Below are 25221 nucleotides of genomic sequence, written 5' to 3'. Positions count from 1 at the left end.
CCTGATAATTCTCGCCTCGGTGCCTATTCCAATCATGGAGTCCCACTCTGCAACTCTGGGCAATAGCTTGCTTAATCTCCACAACGGCCCCCACAACGCTAAGGATGCCTGGCCTCCACCTTGTGGGTGCCCAGGAGTGGACGCCTCACAGGGAAAGCCAGGATGGGTTCCACAGCGGTATTCGCACAAGCGCCTTTAGACCCTTGCGGGTGAGTAGTGCGCTATACAAGTATCAATTTTTTACATTTTATATCCATTCTGGATTGCACTGCATGACTTTTATCGTGAACATTGGTGGGCACCTTATTTCAGGTTACTACTGACATTATATCCGATCCCGATCCTTACAACTATAAATCACTGATTTCATGTGTGTTCATCTAATTATTTCAAAGGAAACACAACAAGCCAACACTATTCAGAATGCCTTAGGGAATCCCACAGAGATGGCCAGGAGGGAAACATTGTGCCTAATGACCTATAGGGAGGATCCTTATGGTATCAGCCTGTTCACTCTGCACTGAATGATGCTCACTTTCTATTGAAGCAGCCCCCATCCTGTTGGAGCTATCAGCATCCTTCGATACAGTCTGTCATTCCACTCTATTGGACAAACTAGAAAGCATAGTGATACAAAATGTGGCTCACAGCAGGATTGCTTTGTTTTGGCAGACTGTACTCAAACACTTAGACTTGGCCATTTCCACTCTCTCCCGTTCTCCACCCGATGTGGTGTAAGTCAGGGTTCCTTGCAGAGCCCGGCATTATTCACATCTACATGTCTCCGCTTGCAGCCACAGTCCAGTCTCATGTTTTTTAAAATCTCATCTTATGCCCATTATACCCCAATCATAGTATCATTAACTGAGAACCACGAAACCACCAGAACAGCCTTTCGGGAGTGCATGACGAGAATAGTCGTATGGGTGAATCAGAACTATTTTAAACTTAATGGGGAAAATGATCTCACAGCTGGTCACTGGACTGAAATTCTGATGTGGGAGTTCTTCTACATTTCTGTAGACTCTGCTGGACACCTTGGCATTATTTGTGATCCTTCTATGGCCAAAACAATACCATCTCTGCCCTATGTTTCGCTATTTTGAGAAGCTTGAAAAATATCTTTCCTTGCTCTTCATTTGGGTATCCTAAACATCTCATGCAAAGAGTTCAGATTGTACACAATGGGGCCACAAGGCTTTTTGTTCATATGCCTAAATATACATCCATAAACTCCCATCTAAAAAAACTCCACTGACTTCCAGTACGTAAAAGAATAATCAGCAAGGCTACTTGCGTATCAAATAACAGACTACAGTGCCATGGGCCCCTTAATCTTCATAAAAATATATATAATTCACACACGATACACTTGAATCTGCTTGCATTACTCAAAACCAGACTAACTAGTCCTTCTCATACCTGCCAGCAAAAAACCTGAAAAGCCTTACCATGTAAAATCAGGAAAACATATATTCAAATCGTTTTAAGAAAATTAAAAAAAAACATGGCATTTTTAGTCTACCTATGCTGTTGCCACCCACCTCCTAGTCGGCTTTATTCACCAATTAAGAACCAGTATGTCTTTAATGGCAGCTAATGCACTCTACAAATACCATTTAATTAGTTCAAATGTAATTTCATCCAGAGTTGGTGAGCACAATACCACATTAGTAACCCTCACTAAAAGACTATATATAGCCGCCACTTGATCATCACTTGCCATTAAGTTATTGGATGCAGCATGGTACATCAAGGACTGACATAGGCATATGGCTAATAGCAAGCCTCTTTAACATGAATACAAAATCAATTTCCTGAGCCACAATCACATAGTGCATGACAGTAATTCATCCACACAGTAGTTGTCTTAAGTGTTCATCCTTGGTATTTATTCCATATCTTGTAATATTTAGTTGTGCTTCAGTTCCTTATCAAAGCTACCAACAGTCACAGTTTTTGCCAACACGTTTCGTCTATTGGTAGTAACCACAGACTTCGTCAGGGCATGGGCTAAGAATCTACCGGTGGTGTAAGGTGTATCCACCACGATCAACCAACTTTGTATCTTACTGACCAGTAGAAAAACTCTGGTTGTGGCACGTCCTCTATAAGGTAAGTGGGAGTTCAACTTGGCTCTATCCCCAATCTTCATAGAAGTAATCAATGTCCTCCGATCTGATATTGGCGTCTACCAATATCAGATTGGAGCAGATCGGAGTACTCTCCATCGCGCTGCTCGAGATTGAGGACATTGATTACGCCTCCATTTATTTTTTGGTGCTGGAAGATGTCCCTTCCTGCACAAAAACAATAATTCCTACAAGGCAGACACCCTTGCTCAGGGTGCCTGCAATTGCGCATGTCAGAAAACCTGGGTGCCAACACAGGGAAAGAGGAAAGGAATGCCGAGTGTCTGATAGATACTGTGCATTCCTGCCTTTTTCTTTGGCCGTAGGGAAACTCAACAGCAAAGCTTGCAGTGCTGGCCTACAGCAAAAAATTGTAAATGAGGCCCTCGGTTTCTTTCTCTTGACATACTTTCTCTGGCACCACCTCTGGCAGGCAATTTGAATTGCGTACTGTGTGAATTGCAGGTTAAGTTCTAAAACGTTCATTATGACAAGAGCTATCACCTATGAGTCCAACAAAAACTGTTAACAACGTGATAGTATTAAAGTATTGCTAATGACAAGGAACCTTTCTGCATATACACATAAAAATAAGTGGAAAGCAAATGGTCTTTACATTGGCTGGGAAATCAATCAGGATTCAGGCTGAGAGGTCACCTTTAGCAGATGAATTATAAATCGAACATGATGTTCATAACGCACAACCTTTTCATCATGTCAGTGTGGACACACACACGTGCACTCACACACACACATACACACAAGCATGTGTCGATTTCAAGTTTTTGGATACAACAGTAAAGAACACTGCTCCTAAAAGTATCCTGAACAGGGTTCTCCAAAGTCGATCCTGGAGGGTCGGATCCATGCCAGATTTTTAAGATAACTACATTTATCGAAATGGGGATCTGCAAAAAATCTGGGATGGATCCGGCCCTCCAAGACCGACTTTAGAGAACCCTGCTTTAAGAGCACACAACCCTGCACCCATTTGTAATCATTGGTTACCCGCTAGTGCACAATCACAGCTGCTTACCTGATTCTACAGCATCAGCTTGTCCAGCAGGCCCCTTCACAGTGATGCATAGATGATTGATATGAGAAAATGCTTTTCTAAAACAAAAATGTTAAAACATTTTTCTTAAAAGAGAACCTGAAAGGCCTACCGGAATAGCCCTCTCACCATGAATAAATATGTAGATTCGAGACTCCAGCTTCTTCTTTTTGGCAGAGGTTGAGGAGTATTTACAGCTGTAGTAGCCAGTGTCGCTCGCTTGAGCTTTGCTCAAGGTCAGGCTACTGCAGGAATGCTTTCCGTTCCTTCCACAGGCGTACTTCGTGATGGTCAACCTTTTGTTACTCTTATTTAAAGATTCTGGCAATGTCCAGGAACAGCGAGAGTCCCCTCTGCAAAGGAAGTCAGAGGAAACATGGCATCAGGTGTATGCGCAGGTATGATTATTATGATGTACTGATCTTGTATATGCCAAGGTAATGAGTCAGACTCGTGGGACACTAGTGAAAGCAGACAGGAGACAGGCAGGAAGGAAGATAGACAGGAAAGAACATAGACAGGCAGGCAGACAGACAGACAGACAGGCGGGCGGGTGGGCTATAGATAGATTGATAGATAGATAGATAGATAGATAGATAGATAGATAGATAGATAGATAGATAGATAGATAGATAGATAGATAGATAGATAGATTGGTATACTTAGGGGCAGTAACCAGATGAACGGAAAGGTATAGTAAGAATAAAATTAAAAATAGGTAGTCAACAACACCTTTTGACTGATCCCAAGGCAGACTATATCAATGCTGACCTAGAGACTTCTATATTGGCTACATAAAAACCATCATGGTTAGAATTTAGGTTTTGTAGGAAACACAATCTCATCGGTAAATTGGAGCTTTTTATACAATAAGTAGAAGGCAAAAAGGATCTTCTTGAGAAATATATTTTGTTTGGCACTACAGGAATGCATTTGTGTTTGTGATAAGAAGATACCTCATTGGACAATTTACAAAAGTAAACTGGTTTGTATAGAATCATATAGAGTAGATTACATTCTCTGATTGACTAAGCTGTTGATCCTGTCCCTCATCAGAGGGGTAACTCATGAGGACAGCACTTCACCCAGGGCACAGTTTCCTCAAAGAAACACAGTTCATGTTGGCTTGGTATGGCCTTAATTGAAAACAATGTTCCTTTCCTTTCTTGGCCTCAGGAGCTACCAGCTTGCTCTACTGTGAACAGGGCCGGCTTTAGCGCTTATAGCGGCTGGTGCCCTCCTCCATGGATTCTCAGTACCATCCAGCAAAAGTGCCCCTCATCTCTCCTTAGCCCTTCTCTCAATGACATTTAATTTGTTTTGAAGCGCTGGTAAAGACTCGGCTAACCACATGAAATACAGATCTGTTATTTGCAGCAGTCCTCAGTGCTACTTTATGGGGAGTCAAAACTGCCACTAGACAAAACTCTGATCTCTCTCTCTCTAAGAGGGACATTAATCATAACAGTTATCGAGATTTATTTTATTTTTGCTGCTCGAAAGCTGGACACACAAGGGCCTTTGCAGCAGGTGCTTTTGAATCATATATTGTTGCTAAACACAGTGCCCCCTCCCCGTGTCAGTATCACCTCCTACAGGTCAGTGCATAGAGCAGCCGATTTCCTCCTGATTTTACTCAAAGTCTGATCCTGAGCAAACATATTGCTAAGTAGAACCAAGATGGAGGTCCTCCTTGCTCTTATATGGCTGTCACACTTTTGGATCTAAAGGGGTGAAACTCCATAGTTTTGATTTCAAAATCCCATTGCACACAGCTGCAGTGCTCCTTTACCAACTTTCCAGCTGGCCTCTGATATCTGATTCCTTAATCCTCAAATGATTACTAATGAGTCTCATGTAAGCTGTTCTTCATGGACCAATATTGTTTTACCTCGCTTCACAAGGGCACTGTTTACACCTTTCATTTCCTCTTATACAGAAGCCAGTTCCAAGGACCTGATCTGCTGTTCTCTGATATAGCGCTTGACTTCATTCTCCCTAATCCCAGTTTCAAAATCACAGGGTTATTCATACAGCTTTATATCAGTCAAGGTCATGGTTTTCTCTTTCTTTGCAACTTCCCCATGACTATGGTACTTGGGGCTCAAGCCAGGCAAGTACTTTCTTACCTGGTTCTTTCCTTGGAGAGAAAAGGTCCTTAGATACAGGTGACATCTACGATGTTGTCATGTGCCACCAGCATCAGTATCCTGTTGGTCTGCAATGCAGATGGACATCTTGATGTTGATTAACTAGAATATTTTAGATATGCACCATCTGAGCTATCCTCATTCTGCCATTCTTGCTCCTTTTTATGTTCATAATTGATTGATAGTTTCTGTATAACTGGTAGGCAGATATTCATCTTTTCTCTATTGAATTTGATTATGTAGCAAGAATCACTTATCCAAAGTATGTTTTGATTTTGCATTTTCATTTTTCTTTCCTTCCTCTCTGCCTGACTCCAAGATGGCCGCCACATAAGATCTGCCTGGTGGTCAGGATGCTACGAGTTCAGCTCTTGAGTCACTCCAATTGCCCACTGATGCAGTATTTACTTCCGTGGTGAAGCAGCTGTATTCAACTAGCTTTTTCTACTGAGAGAGGGAGGCCCAGTTGACATTTTTTCAGGTGATTGTAAAGTGTAGGGGGCATTAGGTAACAGTCCCTATGCACATACATCTATTTGGGCATCAACCAGTCGTCTGAGGACATTGTAGTTACCTGGTGAGTTCATGCGCGACTACATCTTTCCACATTATACTGGGTTCTGCTTTTAACCTATATTTGTAACCAAATTTTCCAGGTGTCACATACTTGCCCAGATGCCAAGTAGTTCTGACCAAGTGATACCCTTACTCCATTGATTTTAAGTATTACCTTACCTGCACATGAGATGTAATGTCTGTTCTGCTTGGAAGACATGTTCTTTGCCTTTAATATTCAGTTGTGGCGCTTTCAATTTTGACCCCGAACTAGGTCCTAAAGAACAAGCAAATGTTAAAATTAGAAAAAAAAACATTTTTAAATGGAATAGTATTGTGTAATGGCCCTTAATCTCGATCTGGGTCACCTGCTTTTCAGGTGTGCCTGTATGCTCAAACCCTGAAGAAAGACGCAAGGATAGTAATGAATGAATAGATACAATTAATTATTAGCTCCCTGGCTCATTGACAAATGCACATCAAACTCCAACAGAAAAACCAACTTATATTTAAGACCTTGCTGAAAACGTAGGTTCCGGTCATTTTGTCTATTCATTAATTTGTACATAAACAAATGCAATTAAGTATGCCAATTGCTATGATGTACCTGATTACTTGTTGTGCTAATCATTACAAGCACACACCCATAAAATACTGAAATATTATTTTTCCCAGAACATGGCATTTTCCAGGCAATATGAAAATAGAGAACACAAAAAAACAAACGAATCCTCTTGCTCATAGTAGTAATAATGTTCCAGATACCATTAGCCTGCTTCTCACTACCTTTTGCACATCTCTCTACGTCACTCAACAGGAAATGTAGAACTAAGCTATAGCTAAAAGCTACTTCTTATTATGACTCCGCAGATGTAGTCAAAGTTATGTAAATAAGGACAGCATCTCGGTTTTTGTTTCTCTGGTCAGGTATTTTATGCAACATCTCATGACGGCCCCTCCAATCAACAGTAAGGATCCTAGATATAGAGGGCCACTGGGGGAACGTAGTGCTTAATTTGAGCCGGTTGCAGGTGGGGGCCACTAGCACTCATTTTTGGAGACCGGCCCATATTTTTCCTCATTAGACATTTCCGGAGAGCATAAGGGGGAAGACACAAATGGAAACAAAGGAGGAAAAGGAAAACTGAAAATCGTCATCAAGGGAAAAAGTAGGAATCTGCAGTAGTGAGAGAAAGAGGCAGGGAGTGTCTGGCAGTGGATTAAAGAGGCCTGAAGCGGATTTGAGACTACACAGCCTTGGCAGTTGGTGCGCTGACATTTATGAGAGCTCCATTGAAGACAACGGAGTAGCTCTGGGCTTACAATGGCTGGTATAAGTCTGGAGGTGTTTATGTTCTTAGTGAGTGGAATGTTCTAATAGCCTTCTGCCTTGGGCTATACCGGTTGTTAAAGGCCCTTACCCTTGGCCGGGACTTGGGCCTATAACTTAGGTTTAGGGCCTTTAACAATAGCCCTCGACAGTGAACTACATGGCTATGATAGCCCCAGCTGTGGGTTTCTGAGCAGCGCTCTGGACACTGGCACTCATTATTTTACAAATTAAGCACTAGGTGGGGGGTTCCTAATCAGTGTCAGATAAGGTGTTTCTTGAGATGAGTTGTGTCTCCCTTTCCAGGACGAGAAGTGAAGGATTAAACCTGCCTTGTGATTCGGTTTTTAGGCTTGTGGGTGCATGAATTGAAATGATTGAAGAACTGAATGATTGAAAGAATCCAATGATTCTGCAGTTGGATCTGAAAAGTAAAAGTTATATTCTGTCTAGGGATTGTACCTGGTATCAGGCTACTTAAGTTAACTTGGCAATGAAGGTCCGAGGGAGAGGCCCCTTATAGTGATGAACCCAAGTCATTGTGCACGTGGAGTAAGGACTTAAATAGGTGCAAGGCTGAGGCCGTCTTTGAACTGCTTAGTTCCTTTGCTTATTCATCTTTCCAGCCAGAGTTGGAAACTGTGTGAATACAGGAGAATCTTGATCTGGTGGTTGGCTGGGATTGCTCAGGGATTCTCCATGTATACGCAGAGACCATGGCAGGAATGATGGATCAATTAGGCACTTTCCAAGCAACCTGAAGCTTTTTGAGATGGAGCTGATTCCAGCATCATACAGGTATGTCTATTCATGACGACAGGCAGGCTAGCCGGTGATTGGCTGCACATCTGAGTTCATAGTTCGTTTGAGGCTCAAATTTACTAGAGATGGCTGGAGAATCAATACCAAACAGAACTAATCAAGCAAATTTGCAGGGTGGCCAAAAAACTGTTTCTTAGTGTCTGTCGGACGTCACCTTAGGTTGATCAATTTATTGAGCAAAACTAATCTACAACATTCGAGGGCAAGATCACCGTTTATTACAGTATGACTTAGTGAGAAATTCATAATCATGATATACTTCTAAGTAGAAGAAAGTCATCATAAAACAGCTTACAAGGCACACAGGCTTAATGCACTCCCTGCAGGCAAGGTAAACACTGCTTATAAATGGAAGCACGTTTATATGCTTCTTAACCTGGAAACACAACTACCTCTGCCATTGTGTTTGTAGGAATGTCATGGCACACTTCCATCATTGGGACTGCTCTGTCTGACTGCCTCTCCGCGAGGGTGAGGTGCGCCCCTCTAGGTGATGTTGAACGATAGGAATTGAAAAGGAAAGTTTGATTATCACTGGACTAGTTATATACATTTAAGTCAGGAATGCACATGACCATGCCTTTACATTTACATACCGGCAGCTAGACATGGAAAATAAGTGCAGATCTTTCTGTACTTAATCTAAATAATGACCTGTTAAAAGGGTCATCACCTATTCCAAGAGTGAATGGCCGAGTGAGCCTGGGAGAAGCAGAGAGATACAAGTGGGGGATTAAGGGCGAGTGTGTGAGTGAGTAGGCTAGTGAACACTCCATTCAAAATAGCATTTTGCACATATAATAAAAACATATTTTCGAGAATTATATTGTAATATGGTGCCACCTAGCAATGGCGCCCAAAGTCTCCTGTTTTATTTCACATAATGTAAGTGCCAGCCCTGTTAGTGAGTGAGCAAGTGAGTGGGTGAATGGGTAAAGTGTGAGTGGGTGAGTACGTTGTTTTGTGAAGCTCACTTTCCAAATAAGTTTTGTATTGCAGCTTTGGTGAAAAAAACTATTGAGTGAATGAGCGAGTGACTAGAGTGAGTGAGGGAAAGAGCCAGTGAGAAATAGTGTGAGGAGTAAGTGAAGAGAGTGGGTGAATGAGACAGTGAGTGTGTGACTTCTTATACAAACCTCATTTTGTGAGCTGATTGTGCTAGCAATCTCACTTGAATAACACTGATTGTGCCAGCAATCTCACTTGAATAACAAGTGCTGGAACACACCTCAACTCGCTCCTCATCTAGAGTACCAGCCTATGTAATGCAAATTGAAGAACATTCCACAAGACAACCTCAAACTAGTGTTCTGTGCTTCTGAACATTATACCGATGATAGCTCCGTATTTTCCAATATGGCCAATTCTTATGATCAAAACCCTTCTTGGAGGGGACATATGATTTTTATTTTTAAAGTCCTTGCTATCAAATAGCAAGCATCCAGAAGGCCCTGTTGCAAGCTAGGGAAATGGCCACTTTGACTGCTATTGGGGGAGTAAATACAGCTATTGGCACAGTTCAATGGACCCTTCGGGGCTCTGGACCCCGGTGCTGCTGCACCTGCTGCATCAATGGTAGCTACGCCCCTGAGTCTCTGCCTTGCCCCGTGTTCAACCTGCAGTAGCCGCATTTGGAAGCTGAGGAAGTGTTTATATAGAAACAAATGCAGGGAAAGCATTCAAAAGACACTCGGCCATTTCTTGCTTGTCTGAACACTGGAAACGCACACATTAATCTGGAAGGACGACCAGACCTATGTGAAGGGCAGGTAGAGAGGTCACTGTCAGTGGCCATCCGTCTTTTCAAACAGGACTGTACTTGAGGGCTACGTGCTGGGGGATGCATGCAGACATCTTTCTGCAAGCATAATGTGCGTTCATTGGGGAGGGTACTCTCTGATGTGGCACACTGAACACACACAGAGAAATACTTTTATTTGATTTGTTAAAATCGTAAAAGGGTGGAACACACCACCATGTGGTAAAGAACAGCATAGAATAAAACATGCCCCGTGTGCTGGGCAGCATTGCACAAATGTACACGATGATTAAAAACAGGGAGAGCGCTTTTAAAAATACAAGAAGATAAAAACAGGAGTAGCACTTTATAAGGCAATGGCCCTCTCCTTAGAAGATGGGGGCCAGCAAATGACTGTTATAACAAGGGGTGCAGCACACGTTAGGACTTATATTAGATTAAATGTGTCTGTCCCCACTGTCTCAAGTAAAGTGCTTGCAGTGTCTTAGAATAAAAGAGAAGAGGGAGGAGGGTAGGCTGTGAAGTGCATCAAGGAGGAGGCACTCTGATGGGAGGCAAGTCTTTCTCCCATCAGGCAGCGAAGCTATGGAACACCTTGCCCACTAAGCTCCGCCTACAATCTAATAAGAGCAGTTTCAGAAAGGCATTGAAGACCTGGCTGTTTACTACACCCTAGTCATCCAGCAGCAACCTTACCCTCTCTTGTAGCGCCAAGACGCCACGGCATAAGTGCGCTTAATAAATACTTCAGTCAGTCAGTCAGGATCTGGGTCCGGCTGCACAGTGTCCATATGTCCTAGTTCCTGTTTTGCTGCTGCCTTCTTTTCGAGCTCTTGAGCCGCAAATGTCACAGTACTCAGGCACCATTTACTAAGCGGCTGGACGCAGCTCAGTGCAGCACGCATCACTTTTGTTCGACCAATGTTCAAGGTGCCTAGTGGTGGTCAGGTTTTCATACATTTTAAACCGGCTTTAAAAAATTTGCCTTTTCAAAACACGACTCCAACAATGTTGCTCACCAATCAGCAGGATCACAGAATGTGGGGCATAAATGGAAGTCGCAGCGTTGAAGCGTTACCGCTTTATGGTCTGAGCTCCCGCTTGCAGAGATGTTGCCCTTTATATGTTGCACCCTACAACTTCAAATCCACTATATTGGAGGCACTGCATCAAAACCGACTGCAGTAAATATTTTGCACAAGGGATGTTGGTGGTACCTTGGCATTATTTCTTTTGTACTACAGCAAATGTATCCCCAGCCTGAGAGACAAGTGGTATAGACAAGGTAGCTAAAGCTTCCCCAAAAATGCAGTATATTTCCCAATGCTCATGTGAAAAGATAGGAACTTTTCTCATCATTTTGTCTCTAGATTTCTGAAGACGTCAATAATGTTATTAAAATAGAGGTCTTATTGCTTATGTTGAAATCATCTTTACCCCCAAAGATAACTACCAACGCAGAAATGTAAGCTCAAAGTCGTCAAGCCAGTGATTTTAGTTTTGCACAGTCTCCTCTCGTTCAACGGTTACACGATTTACGTAATAATGACATTTCAAATATTCAAACAAAAATCACTTCTGAATCTGACCAAATACTGATAAAATAATCTTCCATTTTAGAATGCATCAAGACTAATTCTTTCGGAAGATAACTTCCCACAACTTCAAATAGTCGAACCTATAATCTCAATTACCATGATTTCAGTTCAGCCTATTCTTCCCTGGCTCATCAAACATGCTAATCAAAGTGATTTTCTAAATACCAATGCATCAGAAGTTAATATTTCTTCAGAACCACTCATGTCAAACACTGATTTTGTTATACAAGTTGAAACAATGCATATGGACCATGATCCTAATCATTTGGCTAATTTAAAATCATTGGAAGCTACAAATAAGAATACAAAGAAAAGAAGGAAAGCAGGAAAAGAAATAAACCATTTAATGTACAGGAAAAAATTCTTCTTTGGTGGAGTGTAATAAGAAAATAAAACTTGCAAAATAGCAAACAAAATATCAAAGATCATCAGATTTCCATATAATTGTTTATTGTAGTCATATTTGACCTTATGTACAAATGAAAACAATCTTTTATCCTCAGAGAATAATAAAGTGGAGAAACGTGTGATAAATTTAAATGCTGCATTTTTTAGCTACATATTTTAATCAGTAATGACAATTTAGATGAAAATCCATCTCTTCCTGATGATATTCTTCCAGTCCCTGAAGGGATATACACTCAAGAAGGTCTACCTTGTCCAGCAGAGAACTATCAGAGGACCTTTTGATATAATTGTATAAATGAATAGTTTTTGTGCCCAATGGTAAACATTGTTGGAAATGGCACCTTCTGGCTTACCTGGCCTTGGACCATCCTCCTCGTCACTTCCATTGGTGAGTGACCTGAGAGGCCATGAGCCAGCATGCATGTGTTGGCAAATATATGGTCTCTGAATTTGGCATCAGGAAGGAATCAGGCTGCGAGAAAGACATATGCGACCTGAGTAGAACAAGAAACATCACTCATGTGGCTGAAATGCATGCCAGACTTCAGTCACCCCCAATGTGTCTAGAAATTTGGTAAGCTGGGAGGTGCCAGCCCCCAACACCACACGGTCTGTCCTATGCCAGTCAGCCACCCTGTTTAGGTCTACTCCCAGGACCCAAAGCCTGGGCGTTATCTGAGTTAACAGTCTGCCTACGGACTCCAGAAATCAAGCTGCCAAGGGAGGGGGCATGTAGACGATTATCAAAGACAAAGGATCACCATACAATAAGCCTGTGACAGCCACAAACCTGCCTAAGTATTATGCTACACTTAAGATACATTAAGAGGCAAATAACTCCATACTGATATGACTGTCTTGACCCTCTAACAAAGCCCATGCGGAACATCTAGGAAACACCAAAACAGGCAAGGAATTGAAATTTTTAGCCCGCAAGATGAATACCAGTTTGAGGAGTATGTCTGGGTTGAGTCATTTGGCTGTCTTAAGGGCCACCCCCTTTTAAGCAGGCCATTCATATTTCAAGTGAGATTTTGCAATCCACCCTCCCTAAATGATGGGTTGTAGTTAGCCAAGAGGGAGCAGGAAATATATGTAATGATATGGTGACCCTTGTTTAGTGCACCGAATTGCAATATGGGCTGCCAGGTATTTTAACTAAAACTTCCCAACTAGAGCCAAACCCCACTACCCAACCCAAACTTCAAGAACATGAAGTATCTGTCCTGGGAGAAACCATTGCCAACTAAGTGGAAGAACCATATGATCTCCTTGTTGCATATCCCAACTACCCCCAATGTGAAAAAGAACCTAAAACCAGAGTGAGTGACTACTGTTGGGAGATCAGTTTAAAGAGGGAAGTACTGTGCACTGTACTACTGTGCCCTCCCACCCCTCCATCCAACACCTAATTGAAAAGCTTCACCCTCCTTACATTATGCTATTTCCCCGTATTCAGCTATTGGGTGCACCAGCAACCACAGAGGTGTTTTCCTATCTGGATCTGCCTGACTCAGCATCCTGAGGGGCATCATCCTGATCTGGTTTCTGCTGAGGTGGAGTGTCAGCAGCCGCGGTTCCTGTTGCAACAATAGGAGCGGTTCCTCCTTGGTGTTGAGGCTAAGGCAGCAGTCGCCTACTCTGCATTAAGGGGTAAGTTTCTATCTAGCCTGGTATTATGTCTCTCCTCCACCAACTTCCGGACTGCCTCTGGTCTTTCAAAAGAGAAATGTCAAGGCTTAGAACCGAGGATTTAGCTTAGCTGGATAAAGGAGTATATAGTGGACGCAATCAAAAATGGGGGAGATGGAGGTAACTGTTAGGCTCACTCTCCAAAGTACCTGTAGTTCACAAAAAATCTGTAAATGTCAGATCCAAAAAACCCAACCAAGGGAATGGGGATTCCGCTGAATCTGTGAAAAAAAAGACCCCTGTCCTAAGAAATGAAAATTATTTTCTTGAGTCCCCTCACTCACCCAGGGTTGCCTCTAGGTGACATGCTTCATCATTGGGGCCATACCAAACAACTGCTGTTTGGGGCGTGCTGTGACCTTCGGAATTGCGTAGGTGCACTTTTTTGTAGAAAAATGTGTAGTGCAGTGGTACTGGAGTTGTGAAAGTGATGCTAAAATTACCTAGCTAGTGAGCTAATATTTTATTCTTGCTCCTAGTTGGTATGGATAAAAAGGGGTTAAAGAGCAGGGAAAAATGTAACTATTATGTGTATACAGTCCCTAATATTCGGTCGACATGTTTCGAGGTATCGCCTAAACCTGTTCTTCAGGACCACACAGGGACGAGCCCCATGCGTGACACTCCTTGCAAAAACCTATCATAAGGAAAGAATGCACACCTAATGTGTGAGCACCTGATAAAAAATACATATGGTTTTGTTTTTGACTTGTAGTGTCTGTTCACGGCATAAAACAGAATGATAAATTAGCACATAATGCCTGCCCACCTACCACGTTGGCAGGTCCACAGCCAATGAGGTAATCCGATCAATGTACTCCTCTATAGTTGGTGTCCTTAGAAATAATAGTTAATTAGTGCTTTAATCTAATGTGACATAATAAATCACATCAGCCGTCTTCTTTGTGAGAGAGAAAGCGTAGATTAAATGCAGAAATAGAACATTAAAAAACACTTGTGAAAAACTAGACACCACATGACATACAACATATAAACACATAATGTTCTCAAAATTTTCTGGAACATATTTATGCTTTGGCAAAACTATGCCTCATGGTCTGCAGGGGTAGGCGGGCTTGTAGTCATCCCCTAATGAGATACGGAGCATTGTAGTTAACTGTGAGCAGATTGGAGGAAATAAGAAAGCTACCAGCAAAGCATATAGCTGTGTCTGCCCACATTGTGGATGGGAGGTACTCAAAGAAACAAAAGTATTTTAAAATGTCCGGAAAACCTGTTGAGGAAAAGGAACTTACTTTGTCAAAGCACACCTCCGTCTAATAACACCTATTGCCACCCGGGCAGACAGCATCTTAGCGCGTATGTCTCCCGGTGCAGTTTAAATAGGAATGAAAAAGCCCAGTCATGCTCGTATACGTAGTTTGACTAGACCGTGGACGCTAAAGCAGAACAAAAATGGCCGTTACTGTTTGCAGTACACATCTTGGGAGGATATGAATGTATTCCTCGGTTCTGTCCCCACAACATAACTAAGACAAGTACTAGTGCGGTTGCCCAGACTATGAAAAACTGGGCCATCTTGGAGGGATGATCCCATTAATCATATGTACTCTCCTAGTATCGTCTGACTGCCTCGGACAGAAGACATGCTAGGTATATAGTGGATGTTCATAACTTTGTTTTCATTTGACCTCTTCAAAATATTTTCTATGTTGTTGCACCAGTCTGTTGTAATATGGGAAGATCATAATTCTCTGAGATTCATATTTAATTGTACTTTGTTGTCGAGCAAAGTGGAGGGTTTTATCCCTGTCCTTATATTGAAAAGAAAGAGTGTTCAGGGGGCGAGAAGGTGCGCCCGGCAGAGCACTTTGTGGATACACATAATTTATCCTCAATGAAAATAAAGCTAAATAATGATCATGAGGGTTCATAAATTGTCAGTTCCACAGAAATTATATTTAAATCACAAATACTTTTAGATTGTTCAAAACTATATGTTTACCTGGGAGATAGTATGACTAATGATTTATCTAGGCCCAGCCATTCATTGTAAAATCCTACTAGCAAAAGCTAGTTTTGTCTGCCTCGGCTTCCTGTAATTTTTTAAGGCCCAAGGTAAAAGTAATATATTCACGCCAATGAAAGTTTATACTGCCAGAATTCCTGTCATCACCTTTATGTACAGACTTTTGTTTAGAATGACAAATTCAATAAAGTAGAATAGCAACTGTGGAAGGTATAGTTTGACATAGGACATTTGACACCAGGTTAAATTTTAAGTTTGGATATAGAATTGACAGCAATAATCTTTTTAAAGCTCCAGGATTCATTTTGAAAAAGCAAATATTGAATGAAATTTCAAGTGATGCAAAGGGAAAGTACTTGTTTACCAAATTGGTGACCTTTTGTTTAAAACCTTGAGATATAACAAAAAATTATGTTTTAAGTTAAACTAATTTGGTAACTATGTACTTATGTTTTTAAAATGCTGACCTAAAAAGCTTTTTAAACAGGATGTTTAAAGCTAAGTTATTTTTTTTTACAACATGTTTAATTAATTTTCATAGGTTAAACCATTATACAGGATCCAAACATGTCCATACTAAATACTGATCAAAAATGCTTTTGAATTTTTATTTAACATTATGTAGCTATTAAAAGATTGGAGTTGAATTGTAGGTATGACAGAAATGCAATTTTTTGTGAATTATAATCTTAGTAAAAGTACAATTAAATAAGTTAAACGAATTTCGTTGAGCGCCCTGCATCGCAAAATGCGATGCAGCGCGCACTACGAAATTCATTTTATTTATTTAATTGTTTACTTACTTTCAATTATCCACTTTCCGGTGTTTAGTACCCCCCACCCTGCCTCTCCCCCGCCCCGTCTTTCCGCCCCACGGCCCCACGGAACCCCCTCCACAGGCCGTGGCTGTTTAGATGTACTAAAACAGTTAATGAGTTGATAACACAAGACGATACAAATACCATTCCAATTTATAAAAATAAGTTCATAACTAAACAATGACACCAAAAGGACAAACATTTAGCAAGGGGAACCTGAGATATGGATTTTTATCGTTTTTAAAAAAATAGTGCCAAAATGGATGGCGCGGGGGTCGGATACAGAAAACAGGCTTGACCCAGTTGGAAGTTTACCTTCTGAAAAATTGAAGTCAAAACTCCTTAGCAGGGCAAGAGAGTAGGCTGGGCTTTTTTGGTGCTAGGATTTTTCCAGTGGGCCATGGCTGCATGCTGTAGTCGAACAAGGAGCCACGGAGATGGATACACTGTAAACGATGTCCATATTAAACAGATTTGCTGCTGCAGAAAAGCTCAGAGCAGGAGCTACCTGAATCTTTGGCCCAGCGGCAACACACCTTTGTCAGACTGTTTTGGCAGGTGTGCCCTGTTCTCTGGAGGTCTTTGGAGACAAAAAGTTTCTAAGTCCCAGCTTTTTTTCAGCATATTAAGAGGAGTACACTTCAACACAGCAAGGGACCCAGGACCTCAGGAACAGCACTTAAAGGTCAAGATTCACTCCAGCAGAATCCACCACAGGGACCAAGGTAGTTCAGTCGGAAATAGGCAGCTGGGCTCTTCATACAAAAGTGGCTTTTTGCAGCTTTTTGTAGCCTTGTAGTTTACCAGGAGGTCAACCAATCAATGATTGGAATCCACTTCTTTGTACTGGGTATTAGTGTGAGCAGTTCCAGCCTTTCAGGTCTCCTCCTTCATCTATCTTGAACAGGTCCAGTAGTGTTCTGAAAGAGGTACCCAGCGATGCCACAATTATGCCTGGCACTAGCTTATGGGTGGTGGATACTCTTAGCCCTACCTGACCAATAGGTAAAAAGTTCCCAGGAGTGACCCTATTCACTTTTGCAGCAGTTTCTGTTTGCCTAACAGTAAAGAATCCCACACTGTACCTCTATACCTAAGTTCAACATGGCAGAAACCTACTCCCCTTCTGCAGAGCATGAGTGCCCACTGCAGAGGTTTGGCCAGGGAAATTAGCAAAACTGCCTCTGTGGTCACTTTAAACTAGTTCTGAGGCAGCTTCTTTCCCATTTGGAATGGTGCCCACCTGAGTGGGGGGAAAAAGAAGGGCCCTGCACATGTATCAGCTAACAGTTTCCTCTTTAAAGTTAATAAAGTTCCTAGGCACAGCCCAGATGGACATCCTGCCAGAATAACATAACACCATCCCACAGCTAAGGCATTTGTTCTGCTCTGGGAGCAATTTTTGCACCTTATCTAGGGGCTATGTGACTGTCAGGTAACAGTTGGTGCTCATGTAAATGGCCCTCCAGAGGCCTTAGGCAGGGAAAGGATACGTTTTTCAAAATACCTTTTCCAAAATATGTATTACAAGTCCAACTTCACTAGTGATTTAGGCTTCTAATAGATATTTCTAAAACTCCAAGAATTACATTTGTAGCTGTTTCCTAGAGATAACATTATTAAATGTAATGTTGTATACCAATGCTCTCTTATGGAATTGTCAATCCTGATACAACGAAAATAGCTTTTCAGTCCTTTTTGCTGCAAGGACATGTTTAACATTACAATTGTACATGCCCTGCTTTTAAATATCATGCATCCTGTCGTATGTGCAGTAAGGCCTACTTAGGGGTGACATTAATATTTACAAGGAAGGTTTAGACCTGACAAAATGTTTTTTTTGACAAGTCGAATTTTCAGTTTTAAATCTACAATAGCCAAGCTAAAATTGTAGTCCTGTCCCTGTAGAGGGTGGCCCATTGGGTGCTGCAGTTTGCAAATGGCATTTATCTTACAAGCCCTGACTTTACCAATGGCATTTAACTTACAAGCCCTGAGTCTACTTTGTACCTTGTACTAGGGACTTATAGCTAACCTAAATACACCAATTAGGAGTATTTCCAATGTCAGTATGTCTCCGTGGTCACAGCACATGCACTAGGACCTGGTGAGTAGACTTCCTGTGACCAGAGTAAAAAAAAGCAGAGGCATCATTCCACAAAATGGAGGCGATCATTTTCCTACATTAAACACAATGAGAACGTACCATTTGTTTCCTTTCATTTCATTGTCATACAATTTCCTTGTGGGCTGTTCCTCGTGGACTACAGTTACATCACAGACCAACTAATCTTTTGTCATTTTATTGTGAGTCATACAATGAAAACATAGATAATATTATTGGGATGCTATTTTTCAGGATAGTTTTGGGGACAGGTTAAAGTTAGAGTGGTAAGGGAATAATGTCAGAGCGTTAATGGTTAGGATAAGGGGTAAAAGCTAAAGGGTTTAGGGTGAGGGTTTAAGGGTATAGATAAGATGTTCTGGGGCTGTGAATCAGGCTTAAGGGGATGGGAGTTGAGAACTATGTGTTATGGGTAAGGCTAAAGGATAAAATATCAATGGTAAGGGATTAGGGATTAGTGGCAAAGAGGTAAGGGTTTAATGATTAAGTGTTACTTGGACACGTTAGGGGTTCAGGGCAAGAATAAGGGGCTAAATCTAAGTGGATATGGGATTATGGATACAGGATTAAGTTCAAAGGTTAGGGATTAAAGGTAATACGTCATTTGCAAGAGGGCAACAGGATAATGGTAAGAGGGTGAGAGAACGGAGTAGAGGATAAGGGGACATAAAGTGTTATATATAAAGATACATTATAAAATAAAAGGGGGCATAAGGAGGTGAGGGGTTAAGGAAAATGTGAAAGGGTTAAGGGTGGGAATAATGCTAATGGGTAAGGGGATAAAGCAGGACAACTATGGAAAAAGGGGTTAATGTTAACAGTAAAATTAAGGAGTTATGGGTAAGGGATTACGAGTAAGGGTTTAGGGTAAATGTTAAGAATAAGAAGTTAAGGGGCTTGTGAATAGGTAACATCAATAACAAATAAAATAATGGAAGTAAAGATTTCAATAAAAAAAATATGGTGAAAGTTACAAGATAAATGTAAAAGCGATGGCATTGTGATGATAAAGCAGTGACAAAGAGATCATCCACAGAATGATAAAGAAGTGGTAGTTGAGGAAAAAGTTGCAAGGAGATCGAAGACAAACAAACAGCAAGGAAGGGAAAATGGTAAATATACAGCAAAGCACAGAAACACTTAATCAGCTGAAATACCGACCACTTAAAGAGGATTCCTAAATTGTGAATAACTACGAACATAAATGGTATTACAAGCTAAATGTAGGTGAAATATTGCATGGCCATGAGTGCAAAACTCCTCAGACACCAGTGCAATGAATGTAAACCTTGAAAAATGCTCCACTTAATCATTCAGGGTGTGGCCTCATCAGGGTCTTTGCAACCCAAGAGTCTCATTCACAGTTTGGGTGGCACAGCCCTTCGCTGCACTCTTTCCAACATCTGCTACTGCTAAATATCAGGAAATTATTATTTTTCTTCCCCTGGTCTCTGGAGATACATTCCTATACATTAACTCTCAAGTGGTTAATGTCATGTTTGACACATCTATCTAGTAATGACCTTTTAGGCAACCACACTTTACACTCTGAGACTTCTGAGCACCAAGTCAACTGTGTTAAATGCCAAAAGACAAATCCCAGAAAGCAAGGCTATATTAGCTAAAAAGAATGATCTTGTACATAGAATCACACATGGCACAGCACCACCTGGCAGCTATGATCCAGGGTTCAAGCGTTTTTCCGGCTCATGTTAGTGAGCTGGCTGACCATCCAGTCAATATAGGTATGAAGAAAAGGACAACTTTCGGTCCTTTTGAAGGGCTACCTTAGTGCAGGGGTCTTCAAACTGGGGTTTGGGGCCCCCCTAGGGACCCTCAAGTGATCCTAGAGGGTGCCAGGCTCTGGCAAAAAGAAGCATTATGCTGGTAAGAGTGCTTTGTTTTCAGTGCTATGTAATGGGCCATCACTAACATTTTTTGTCGTTTATATCCTGGCTGGGAGAAGGTGTCAAAAGGGAAGGGACTCCAAATATCTTCAAAACCCCCACTTCTAATAATCACACTGTGGATACTTTTACAGGTTAGTAAGGCCTGCCTGACCAGAACAGTATGTTTGTTAATCATGTATTTGATTGCATTTTTAAAACGGTAACAGAACTTAACTACAATGTTTAAATAAGTTTGGACATATTGCAAAATTTCCAGTTTGATAGAAAAATAGTGCACATTTTTCAGGGTGTGCAATGATTTTTTTTTCCACTGGGATGTGTGGCATTAAAAGGTTTGGGGACCACTAACTTAGTGCTTCGTGGTGCCTCTTAAGGGTGTGTCTGCCCCCTACTGCTCAAGTGCTAGAGCACCACTTGAGTTTTAGAAAGGAGGCCAAGCATAGCTATTTAGAGACTATAGAGAGGGATGGCTGTTTGGGTTTGGCTTTTGGGCTTTCCAGAAACCAGGGTTGTGTAAAGTGCAGTATATAATTGAATGAAATCCTAACATACACGTTCTAACGGCTGATAAACATGCTGTTTGCCCAGCTTCTTGAATGATTTTCTTTGTTTTTTAAATGTATTTACAGAACAATCAACTTTAACACATCACAATAATACAAGCACAAAATAATAAGCAAACCAATCCTGGTTAAACTTTTAAGTAAATGAAGATAATTGAACAAACAATACATAAAGCCATAGGCTAATAGAAAGGGTGCATACTATAAATATTAGTAAAATAGACATCAAACATGAAAAGGGAAAGAAAAAAATGGAAAAGGGAGAATTGGATAAAGATAAGAGGAAAAGAGACAACTAAATAGTTCCATAAAGCGTCCAAAGCATTTTTTTATAATGTATCCGTAGCTGCCAGAAAACAGAAAACGTACTGCTCTACACAGCTTACTCTTACAAATAACAAGATTAGATGCTATGAATAATATGCAAGAAATTCATCGTGTGCTACAAATATTCCAGTGAGGCAAATGAGCCCAAGTTCGACAACCATATGATGACATTTAGTTGCTTAATAATCTTTAATACCATTAAAAATACAAGCTTCCTATCAAAAAAGTCCGTTTTTTTTCTCCTTCAAATAGTGACTGATGGGTATTTGAAAAGTCATTACTGCATGAAAGTTAAATATAACTTAAATCCAGCCGCGGCTCGTACAGGTGAGAACGGTGGGGCCGGGTTGAGCGGTGATTCGATAGACGACCACGAGGGAAAATTAAATGAATAATTAATTTTCCCTCATGGTCGTCTGTCAAAATTCGCCCCACCCAGCCTCACAGCTCTTACCTACAGGGGCTGCTGCTGCTTAACTCGTGCAAATGGCTTAACTTACGAGTGTAAATTCTCTTTTATATTCACAAAAATTGAGTAACAAAATAGAGATTTTCTCATGCCTAATATTACCCTAAAGTGGTGCAATGTTATGCCTACGGCCTGATTTATAATAATAATCCACATTTGTAAAGTGCACAATCACCCTGGGCCAGGGGTATTCAAACTGTGGGGCGCGACCCCCAGGGGGGCCGTGGAGCGATGCAAAGGAAGTCACGCCTTCACAGTGTCACTTCTGCCCTGGCCTCCAGGACTTCAACCTCCCTCCTCTCCCATCCTGTGTCTCAGCCCTGGCTGCTGCAGTGCAGCTCGCGCTCCTGGGGCCTCGGCTGCTCAGTGTCTGGAGTCTTATCTCCGGCCTGAGTTTTTCACAGGTCTTTAAAGACCATTAGCATATTTACATGCCTTTGTTAACTGATTACCAAAGCTTAGTTTTTTTTATGGTTCCAGTACCCCCTGGGCCCCCACTCTGCCTATTCCTTACATTTGTATTTTTACACTTACTGCTGTAGTGTGAGAATGCATTTAAAGAAAAGAAATATAAAGTTGGGTTGCCAAAAGAAACATGCCTGCTATGTGTTGTTTAAAGATCCTGCAGAGACCTGCTCTTGACACTAAATTGAGTTATAAATAAAAAAGTATGTATTAATTAGTTATGTGACTTTTCTGTCTTTATTCTCTTTAATTATTAGTCATGGATCATTTAGGCATCCCTAGAACACAATTAAAAGTGCTTTCTATTTATATTTGCTGTTCTAACTATTCACAGATAAGTGCAAAAAATACAGCTGTAGGTGACTGCTTATTTCTGGGCCATCAAAATAATGAGCTGGTAACCCTAATCATTAGACTGGAAGTTTGTTGCAGGATCAGCACATTATTTATTTCCTCCACCCTCGAACCCTGATTAATGCCATTATAGCAATAGTTTAACTTATATCTGAAACTCTACGCTTCAAGTTTCTGGGAATGCACCCTGCTTTCAGACTACTCACTTCTCATTCTCGCCTTCACTTTCATGTTCACCCTGCACTCCCAGCGATCGCAATGCACTCACACTGATCACCATGCACTCATAGCGATCACCATGCACTCATAGCGATCACCATGCACTCATAGCGATCACAATGCACTCACACTGATCACCATGCACTCACACTGATCACCATGCACTCACACTGATCGATCACCATGCACTCACAGCAATCACAATGCACTCACACTGATCACCATGCACTCACACTGATCACCATGCACTCACACTGATCACATGCACTCACACTGATCACATGCACTCACACAATTCACTCGCTCACCATGCACTCACACTGATCACCATGCACTCACACTGATCACCATACACTCACACCAATCACCATGCACTCACACCATTCACCATGCACTCACACCAATCACCATGCACTCACACCACTCACCCGCTCACCCTGCACTCAGTGATCACAATGCACTCACACTGATCACAGTGCACTCACACTGATCACCATGCACTCACACTGATCACCATGCACTCACACTGATCACCATGCACTCACACTGATCACCATGCACTCACACTGATCACCATGAACGCACAATGATCACCATGCATGCACACTGATCACCATGCACTCACACCAATCACCATGCACTCACACCATTCACCATGCACTCACACCAATCACCATACACTCACACCATTCACCCGCTCACCCTGCACTCAGTGATCACAATGCACTCACACTGATCACAGTGCACGCACACTGATCGCCATGCACTCACAACATTCACCCACTCACTCTGTACTCACAGTGATCACAATGCACTCACACTGATCACAATGCACTCACATCATTCACACGCTCACCCTGCACTCACACCAATCACCATGCACTCACACCATTCACCCGCTCACCCTGCACTCACAATGATCACAATGCACTCCCACTGATCACAATGCACTCACACTGATCACAATGCACTCACACTGATCACAATGCACTCACAACATTCACCCACTCACCCTGCACTCACAGTGATCATAATGTACTCACAGTGATCACAATGCACTCGCACTGATCACCATGCACTCACAACATTCACCGGTTCACCCTGCTCTCACAGTGATCACTCTGCACTAAAACTTTGCTTGCATTGTTCACTCTGTACCCCACCCTGCAGTCACACGAGCACACTTCTCACCCTGCACTCATGTGACACTTCACTCACCTGTCCCCCCCTTACTGCTCAATCTGTAGCTCACTCAAACAAGGCCATCACTAACCATGCACTAATTCGTCCCACTCTGCACTTACAGCCGAACACAAATTCATATGGTCACCTCACTCACCCTGCAGTCACTCCTTTTACCCTACTCTCACACTGTTGCATTGCTCACCGTGCAGTCACATGGGCACTCTTGTCACCCACACAGTGCAGAAGGTTAAAGTGCCTGGTACAAAGAAGATGTACCATGCACATCACAGAACTGACTGTGAGTAAACTATGAGTAGCGCTATAAAAAAATGAAATGTTTGTCAGACAGGTGCAATAGAGAGATGAGGTGTATTGTTGGTGAGTGGTAGTGAGGGAATTCATGGAGAAGGTGGAAAGACTGTTGCACCGTGTGCGACCAGTGCTTGGACAATTGGACTAGTCCTGGCTGGGAGTGTTAACCGCCCCCCCCCCCCCGAAGTTCGGGTTTAGTGGATCCCCTTCTTCTGCCTAATATTTACATTTGTAGTGCGCTACTGTTACCAAAAGGTGTCCTGGGGCTAATAACCATCGGTCTGCAATGCGAAAGAGGGATCCGGGGTTGGGAGAGGAGACAAGAGAGGGATGGAAGGAAGGAGGTGAGAGGAAAGGGGCATGGGTAAACTGCTTAACTCTGCACAAGACCGCCACGGTTTGAATGCACCCTTGCTGCTCCCGGCCATGGCCAGGTGAGCTTCTAATGTGGCAGCGCGTATTCCTGGGGATTGGGAGGCCCTTCACAGAGGTTGACTAGGACACCTTTCTGAGGTTGTAAACTGGTACTGATGGGGTGAAATCTTTCCTCAGTATTACTGTGTTTAAAAAAATTCTAAATAATAAAGCAATGCTACCCCAAAATACGCAGCATCACAGAACATTATTTACATTTTCTACTCACACAATTTAGTCAAGCCTGTTGCATAATTTGGTCCTCACCTTCCTCATAACCTAGAGGTTTCGAAATTTTTGTCCGGAGGGGGTCCTTACGCTTGAAAATGTTGACAGGGGGGTCTCGGCATCCAAACGTTTGGGGACCTCTGCCCTAGGCGCTGGGGGCCGTTGGGAAGATTAAGCAAGCTATTGCCCAGAGTCACATGGTGCTGGGCTAATCTGCCGCCGGTGCCGGGAATCGAACCGTGATCCCCAGATTACGGAGTCAGTCGCCCTAGCCGCAACACCACACCTCTCCCTTTCAATTGCCCTAGCCGCGGCAGCCACACCTCTCGCTGGACAGGTTAC

The 25221-nt window shown here is 42.1% G+C and overlaps 1 protein-coding gene across 1 annotated transcript in view; it reads right to left on the bottom strand.

Moving 5' to 3' along the window:
- The window catches only part of FLT1 (fms related receptor tyrosine kinase 1), a 451054-nt gene that overhangs the window by 381300 nt on the left and 44533 nt on the right, over positions 1–25221 (bottom strand). Inside the window, exons 2-3 of the mRNA XM_086935163.1 lie at positions 6072–6168; positions 3316–3539 (exon numbers count right to left, since the gene is read on the bottom strand). Of these exons, the coding sequence (XP_086791289.1) occupies positions 3316–3539; positions 6072–6168 (321 nt within the window). The remainder of the gene's footprint in view (positions 1–3315; positions 3540–6071; positions 6169–25221) is intronic.

This window comes from Lissotriton vulgaris, chromosome 8 (assembly GCF_964263255.1).
Source record: "Lissotriton vulgaris chromosome 8, aLisVul1.2, whole genome shotgun sequence".
Lineage (NCBI taxonomy): Eukaryota > Metazoa > Chordata > Amphibia > Caudata > Salamandridae > Lissotriton > Lissotriton vulgaris.
This window is presented reverse-complemented; position numbering and strand designations above follow the sequence as displayed.